Source organism: Mastomys coucha, unplaced genomic scaffold (genome assembly GCF_008632895.1).
Source record: "Mastomys coucha isolate ucsf_1 unplaced genomic scaffold, UCSF_Mcou_1 pScaffold13, whole genome shotgun sequence".
Classification (NCBI taxonomy): domain Eukaryota; kingdom Metazoa; phylum Chordata; class Mammalia; order Rodentia; family Muridae; genus Mastomys; species Mastomys coucha.
The window spans coordinates 27,669,969-27,678,617 of NW_022196895.1; the positions used below are offsets into that span (position 1 = coordinate 27,669,969).

The 8,649-nt window shown below is 41.4% G+C and overlaps 1 protein-coding gene across 1 annotated transcript in view; it reads left to right on the forward strand.

Annotated features, from left to right (window-relative positions):
- Sap130 (Sin3A associated protein 130) overlaps positions 1–8,649 on the forward strand; it is an 89,042-nt gene that overhangs the window by 42,876 nt on the left and 37,517 nt on the right. Inside the window, exons 12-14 of the mRNA XM_031366366.1 lie at positions 2,542–2,663; positions 3,873–4,175; positions 5,742–5,919. Of these exons, the coding sequence (XP_031222226.1) occupies positions 2,542–2,663; positions 3,873–4,175; positions 5,742–5,919 (603 nt within the window). The remainder of the gene's footprint in view (positions 1–2,541; positions 2,664–3,872; positions 4,176–5,741; positions 5,920–8,649) is intronic.

An 8,649-nucleotide genomic window follows, 5' to 3' on the forward strand; every position in this document is an offset into this window, starting at 1 on the left:
GAGACTATTCAGAATTGGATATGCAAAGTGGATACTCCGCAAGGAAACAGTGGACTCAAGCAAGATGCTTTAGAGCCTGAGGAAAATATTGAGGCTGCCAGGTGTGGTGGCACACCTTTAATTAACCCCAGCACTTGGGAGACAAAGGCAATCGAATCTCTGTGAGTTTGAGACCAGCTTGGTCTACATAAAGAATTCCAGGCAGCCAGGATGACATAGTGAGACCCTGTGTTAATAACAACAGCAACTTTGAGACTGTCTTTTTGTTCAGTCATTGTGTTTTTTGATAATTCATGGCTGAGTTAGTTATGATATTTGCAAAGGGCTGACTTTTCTGTTGCTTCGTCCATGTCATGGTTGGCTTTCAGAGGGGAAGAAACTTTCCCGTATACATTTATTTATTTGAGTTTTGTTTGTTTGATTTTTAATCAGTCTGGGCCTATGAATTTAGTTTTATTAATTAGCAGGCTAGAGATTTGGTTTTATTCAATGTTACCATTTGTGTGTAGTTAAAATGGTCTCCTTTGGAGTACCCTTAAGACCATGTTTGTGGGAGTCACCATCTTCCTTCTGCACTAGCCCTTCCTTATCTCCTACCACACATATATCCGTGGTGCCCAGGAGGCTGCTGTTTTCTAGGGGCCTTTGGATCATTTGGAGCCCTGCACTTCAACCTTTGCTTGGCTTTTGATATAGATTGTTGGTCTTCCGTGCTTTTGCTGCAGGTAAAGATCAGAAGTGAAGTGACATTTGAAGACATGCTGACACTTCGCAGTTCAACCCCATTCCATATCCCTATTCCTTTCCCAACAGTGTAATTGTTTTAATGTCCATCTACCAAGCTAAATGTTCTTTTATTTTTTTTTTTAAGATTTATTTATTATTGTATATAAGTACACTGTAGCTATCTTCAGACACACCAGAATAGGGCGTCAGATCTCATTACGGGTGGTTGTAAGCCACCATGTGGTTGCTGGGATTTGAACTCAGGACCTTCAGAAGAGCAGTCAGTGCTCTTACCCGCTGAACCATCTCTCCAGCCCTAAATGTTCTTACTAGCTCTAAAACTTCATGTTCTCTCAGATTTCCAATGCAAGCATTTACACTTCATCTACAAATAGGCAAGAGAATTGTCATTTGCTTATTGTATATAAGCAGTATCTTGGTTTTCATTTATTTTAGGAAGTAGCCAGAGTTTTCAATATGGAATTAGTGGTATGGATCAGCAGTTAGGGGCTAGCTGCTCTTCAGAGGATCTGAGTTCAGTTCCCAGCACCCACGTGGCAGCCTGCAACCTTCTTTAATTGCACTTCCAAGGAACCTAAGACCCACTCTGACCTCCAGGGACACTGTGTGCACACATACATATATGCAGACCAAACACCCGTACACATGAAGTAAATAATAAAATTCAAATGCAGTGTTGGTGGAGGTGGTGAGCATCCTTGTCTTATTTCTGCCTTAAATGGCATTCTCTGATAGATTGCATTTCATCCTATCTGCAATACAATGAGTTCAGTTCCGTCTGGTCCTATTTTAAGACTTTATTTCGGGGGCTGGCAAGATGGCTCAGCGGGTAAGAGCCCTCACTGCTCTTCTGAAGGTCCTGAGTTCAAATCCCAGCAACCACATGGTGGTTCATAACCACCCATAATGAGATCTGATGCCCTCTTCTGGAGTATCTGACGACAGCTACAGTATACTTATTTATAATAATAAATAAATCTTTTTTTTAATTACTTTATTTCATGAAGGGTATGCCATGTTTTTGAAAAATTTTTAAACTGCTTCAAATAGTTGCTTTCTTTGGATTTTTAAATATGTAAAGCATGAATAGAAATTGTGTTACTCTTTTCTTCCTATGACAAACTTTAATTATGAAGGCTTGTTTCTATGCATAACTTAATTTTGTGTACAATTCTTTGGCCTAAGTATAGAGTAAAATTTGTTGTCTTTTCTCATACTTTCCCTGACCATTTTTGACTTCAAGAAAGTATTAAGTTCAGAAAAGCAAAGTAAATCCCATTTCCTGTTTTCTGGTCTCTGAATTAGTTTCTCTAAATTAGGTTTATTTTTTATGCATGTTTGATTAAATTTTCCAACAAAAACAATATAACTGTTTCGAGTGGAGTAGTTCATTGGTTGGTTGATTGGCTAGAGTGGAGTAGTTCATTGGCTGGTTGATTGGCTAGAGAAGAGATCTTGCTGTGGTACCCATGGTCTTCTCAAACTCTTGGACTCAAATGAACGTCCCATCTCCTGGGGTTTTGTCATTTGTTTTGTTTTGTCGTTTGTTCTTAGAAAACATCCATAAAGTTTTAAAAAGTCATCTATGGAGACTGCTGTTGACATTAATTGCATGGGTACTAATAGTAACCATTTACTCATTTATAGCCTCTTGGTTTGTCCTTTGGTGTAAGGTTGGGACCCAGTTGAGAGAATCTGTGTGGTGGTGTGCAAGATGTCAAGGGAGTCTGGGGGATAAGATTCTTTGAATGAAGAAAATAACTTTGTTTCATGTAATCTGTGCTATATTTCTAGACCTTCCGTTCCTGTTCAGTTCCAGTACTTCTTGCCAACTTACCCGCCCTCCGCCTACCCGCTGGCTGCACACACCTACACCCCCATCACCAGTTCTGTGTCCACTATCCGGCAGTACCCAGGTATGACAGTGCATGCATGCTGAGGAAGCTTTGGCTGGCTGCAGTCAGAAGCTGGCTGCAGCTCTTGTAAAGTGGCAGTTACAGATGTTTTGAGTCCCCAAACATGGTACTGGGTCAAACTGCTGAGCCATCTCGCTAGCCCTCTCTTTCCTATTTTTTATTTTTGATTTTAATGATGGGGGAGAGGGATGCCTGTGTTGTGTGAGTGGTGGTACCCAAGGAGTACAAATCAAGACATCAAGTGCACTGGAGTTTTAGTTGCAGAGGGTTGTGAGCCAAATCGCATGGGTGCTGGGAAGCAAACCGAGGTCCTCTTCAACCACAGTATGCCCTCTCCACCATTGCACCATCTCTGTGGAAAACTGAAAATTGTATGTGACCTTATATTCCCATTTGAACAACATTAGTTTCGAATTTCAAGCACTCTAAAATATTTCATAAACTTGGAAATAGATTCTACCCTTTCCCAGTTATTCCAATAAGAATTCTCTTGTGGGGCTTGGGCTGGAGCAGTGGCTCAGGGGTTGAGTGCGTACTGCTCTTATCTGAGGACCCAGATTTCATTCCCACAGCCACATTGGGTGTGCAGCTCATATCTGCCCAAAAGTTCAGCTCCAGGGGATCCAGTGCTTCTGGCCTCCAATAGCACCCACATATGTGCACATACCCACACAAAGACACACGTAATTAGAAGTGCCTTTGACAGTATTTCTATCAGTTAAAGCAAAGATTCGCCATCTGGTCAACCCATGGATTATTTTAGAAGTTTATATTATTCTTTTAGCATTGTGGTCTAGCTAATATTTGTAATTTGGTAGATTATTTTAAAGACTAACTATTAAAATGTAGCTCAGGCTGGCCTAGAATTTGCTATATAACTCAGGCTCACTTAGAATTTTAAACAGTCCTCCTACCTCGTCCTCCTAAATACTGAGATTGTAATTATAAGCCCAACTTTCTAATTTTATTGTATTCCTGATAATTTTTCAAAAAGAAATTGGTAGGTAATAAAAAAGAAAAACAGTTCTTTGTGCACAGTTTTCTGTAAGGAGTATAATAGCAACTGAGGATTGAACCCTGAACCTTGTTGCTCCATGCTATGTAAAAATGCTCTGCCACTCAGATACACCCCCAGCCCCTTACATAGTGAGGAAACTGTTCACTTTTCTGTTATCTCTGTGTAACTGGAGCTGACCTTGTTATTTTCAGTTTCTGCTCAGGCCCCAAACTCCACCATCACAGCTCAGACTGGCGTTGGTGTAGCATCTACAGTCCACTTGAACCCCATGCAGCTGATGACAGTGGATGCTTCACACGCCCGACACATCCAGGGGATCCAGCCAGCACCCATCAGTACACAGGGAATCCAGCCAGCCCCCATTGGGACATCAGGTATCCAGCCAGCACCAATTGGCACCCAAGGAATCCACTCAGCAGCCCCAATCAGCACTCAGGGGCTTCAGCCAGCAGCAATGGGTAATCAGCAGCCTCAGCCTGAAGGAAAAACCTCAGGTAAATTTAACTCTTTGATGGAAAGGGGGAGGGGAGAGGCTCTACAGATACAGGGGCTAATCAAAAGCCAGCCAGCCACATGAGCACTGTGGTGTAAACACAACAAAGAGAAATGAGTTTTTAAACAAATGCATGCAAGAAGTATGCCTGGCTTTTAATCTTGGCCCTGCCACTGTCAGGCTTTGTAACCTCAGGTAATTCTTCAGTATTTAATTTCATCTTTGTAAGACGAGTTGCTTAGAATTTATCTATCAATTCACAATAAAAATAATAATATGTGTGAGCCCTGAAAGATGGTGCACAACTTTAAACCCAGCAGTTGGAAGGCAGAGGCAGGTAGATTTCTGTGAGATCAAAGCCAGCCTGGTCTACATAGTGAATTCAAGGACAGCCAGAGCTACATAGTGAGATCCTGTCTGTTTAAAAAAAAAAAAAAGCCTGGGTGAGGAGGAGGTATGGGATGTGGAACACGTGGAGGGTGGACCAGGAGGGGAGTAAAATCTGGAGTGTAAAAAATAAAAGCTGGGGCTAGAAAGATGGCTCAGCAGTTAAGAACACTGACTGTTCTTCCGAAGGTCCTGAGTTCAAATCCCAGCAACCACATGGTGGCTCACAACCATCCATAACAAATCTGACTCCCTCTTCTGGAGTGTCTGAAGACAGCTACAATGTACTTACATATAATAAATAAATAAATAAATAAATCTTTAAAACAAAAAAAAGGCTGAGCTGTCTCAGCACTGTTTGCTCTTCCAGAAGACCCAGAACCTGTGTAACTAACAGCTCTCTCTAACCCCAGTTCCAGGGGATCCCATCCCTGCCTCTTGGCCTTCGTGGACAGTGCACACACAGTTTGTAGACATGCATGCAGTCAAAACACCTACACATGTAAAGTGAAAATAAGAACAAATCTTACAAATAGCGTGTGTGAACGTCCTTATCGACATTTGCGCTCAGTCAGAAGAGCTCTGTAAAATGCTAAAGTTAAGAAGAGCAAAATTACCTTACAGTGTTCTCATTTTCTAGTTTTTCATTTTCTTCAGAGTTGTATGTAAGCAATGAAACCTTAATGTTATCTTAATATTATTAATGTTCATGACAAAATATTAGTAGAATAATCATATAAAACAAAATGAGTCATTGGGCTTAAAGTATTGATTGGTTAGTTTTTTTTTTAAATGTATTTTCAAAAAGATAAAGAGTGTAGTACTATATACCAAAAATAACAGTACTTGGGAGACTGAAGTGGTCATACAGGCCAAAGGTCCATACACACTAGAAAAATGATACATGGTGTTATAATCTGCATTGATAGACTTAGTGACTTTTCCCTTCGTGCCTTGTAAGCAGATGGGCCTAGTGCTGTCTCTTCTGTTTCTTATCTCTTGAGAATAGGGGTTTTTCTAAAGATCAAACACAAGACTTCTTATGCTAGGCACCCTTACTTCTAGAATTGGGGCATTTGTATCGTGAATTCCTAATACTAGACGTCTCTGTAGTATTTGTGTCTTAGTGGCATTTAGATAAATGTTGTGCTTCTCTCTCCTGTTTTCACTTCCCTTTCAGCAGTGGTGTTGGCAGATGGAGCTACGATTGTAGCCAACCCTATTAGCAACCCATTCAGTGCAGCTCCAGCAGCAACCACAGTGGTTCAGACGCACAGTCAGAGTGCTAGCACCAACACACCAGCCCAGGGCTCTTCTCCCCGGCCCAGCATACTGAGGAAGAAGCCTGCCACAGATGGGTGAGTAGCCTCAGAAGGGTACTTGCATAAAGAGTAGATTCTTACATCCAATGCAGGGAACAGGTTCATTTCATCTGTTACACTTCTAGAGAGAGAGCGCAGCAGTCACAAGCATGCCCTCGTCTTACAGAGGACCTTATAGAATGCACCAATGTAGCATTCACAAACATAGCCACAGTTCCAGGGGATCTGCTGCTCTCTTTTAGACACTAGCCAGGACTATAGAGAAACCCTGTCTCGAAAAACCAAAAGAAAAAAAAAGTTGTTGGAGAAATAGCTTAGTGGTTAAGACCACTGGCTGCTCTTCCAGAGGACTTGGGTTCAATTCCCAGCACTCACATGGCAACTCATAACTATCTGTAACTCCAGTTCCAGGGGTTCTGAAAACCTCACACCAATGCTCATATAAAAAATTTTAAAAAAAGTTTTGACCTTTACAGGCATGCCATGATACACATATATGCATGCTCAGACATAAATCTATACAGAAAAGTAAAGGAGAGAGCTTTCCCAGCTGCGGCTGGGGTCTAGGAATTGCCACGCCAACCATACAGACATCTCAAGCCAGAATAGTTTATTGAACATACACCGTACTACTGGATGTCCAGGACAACAAGAAGGAAAAACCTGACTATGGTATCAGTCTGTCTTCAGGACAGGCTTTTTATAGAAAAAGAAGCAGGTTCAAAAGTTAAAAGGCAAGCAGTGAAGTGGTACAAATGTTTTGGCTAACTAGACAAAGTATTGTCAGCTAACCTCTATGCTGATTGGTCCTAGTTAGGTGAGAGGGGTGGTGGACAGGGGAAATTTCAGAACATTGAGATAACAGAGCATGAGCAATTCAACCAAACTTTTTGGCTTATTATTAACATTTTTTAGTGTCCGCTGTTGATAATTACTTCTGGGAAATAGAGTCTAAGAGCCTGAACCTACTTTCACCTTATGAGCAAAATGGAGACTGAATACAAAATGGCTACAGTTATGTTGAAAGTAGCAGGCCTCAACACATGCCACTCACTAGTCCTCTACTGCCCTAATTTTTACTCCAGAGAATACCTATGTCTCCTCTCTAGTGTGCCCACTCCCCTCCTTTATTCCCTGTTCAAGAGTAGGGCTGTACAAGGGTTCTTCCTCTCTTAAATTGCCTGTTTTTATTTCTGAGGGGAAATTATTATTATTATTATTATTACTGTTGTTATTGTTGTTGTTGTTATTATTATTATTATTATTATTATTATTATTTTGGGTGCTGGGACAATGCAGGTCCTTTCACATGCTAGAAGTGCTCCAACACTGGGCTGTATTCCAGCATTGTATACTTACATTGTTTTTGTTTTTTAAAAAAATGTACTGGTGGGAGCTGGATGGTGATGGCACATACCTTTAATCCCAGCACTCTGGAGGCAGTGGCCAACCTGGTCTACACAGGGAAACCTTGTCCCAACAACCCAAAACCAAACAAACAAAAAATCCTCTTGAACCTATGCTGACCCACTACCTGCCTCTTTCCTTTTCTCCATATAAAGTAAATGAGGGGCTGTCTGGATTTGCCTAGTCCATTTCTTCTGCTATATGAATATTTTTGTTGACTAGTAAAGATCCACAGAGACAGCCTTCTGCATACAGAGAAGGAACAAAGTCTCTCCTCCCAAAGGGAGCAAACAAAGTATTTCAAGTTTTGACCCAGTAAATGGAAACACACACGGGACTGTTAATTTTTGTAGGAACCTACAGTTTTTTGTTTGATTGGTTGGTTGGTTGTTTTGTTGGTTGGTTTTAAATTAGATATTTTCTTTATTTACCTTTCAGATATTCTCCCCTTTCCTGGTTTCCCCTGTGGAAAAAACTCCTATTCCCTACTCCCTCCCCCTGCTCACCACCCCGCCCTCTCCTGCTTCCTGGCCCTGACATTCCCCTACACTGAGGCATAGAGCCTTCACAGGACCAAGGGCCTCTCCTCCCATTGATAACCAACTAGGCTATCCTCTGCTACAATTGAATTTGGCCAGTTTTATACAATGTATTTATAACTGTCTTATTGCTATCTAAAATACCATTGTAGGGTTGGGAATAGTTCACCGCTAGAGTTCTGTCTGGCATTCATGAAGCCTTCGGTTCATTCCCCAGAAACACAAAAACAAATATTTAAAAAATATATATATATATCATAAAAGTACCACGGTTTGTCTAGATACCTGTCCTAGCTCTGTCCCTATTGCTGTAATGAAACCATGACCAAAGCAACTTGGGAAGGAAAGGGTTTATTTTACCTTAGAAAGTATAGTCCATCATCAAAAGAGGTCAGAGCTGGAACTCACAGCAGGAAGCAGAGGTCATGAAAAAATGCTTCTTACAGGCATGCTCTTCATGGCTTCCTCAGCCTGCTTCCTAATACCATCCAGGGCTATATACCCGGTTGACACCACACACAGTGAGCTGGCCCTGCCCAGTCCAGAAAATGTTCTGCAGGCTTGTCTACAGGCTGTCTGGGTAGAGGCATTTTCGCAATTGAGATTCTCCCCGAATTACTCTGCATAAGTCACACAACACAGACACACAGAACAGGTCAACTGTCTCCTGACAGCTTTACACAAAACAGGCAACCTTTCCTTTCTTGTTCGTCCCCAAGATAAGCCTAAATATCTTTAAAAGACCCACATTCACTTTAGAAGTTGCCTCTTTTTTTTTTTTCTTTTTGGTTTTTCGAGACAGGGTTTCTCTGTATAGCCC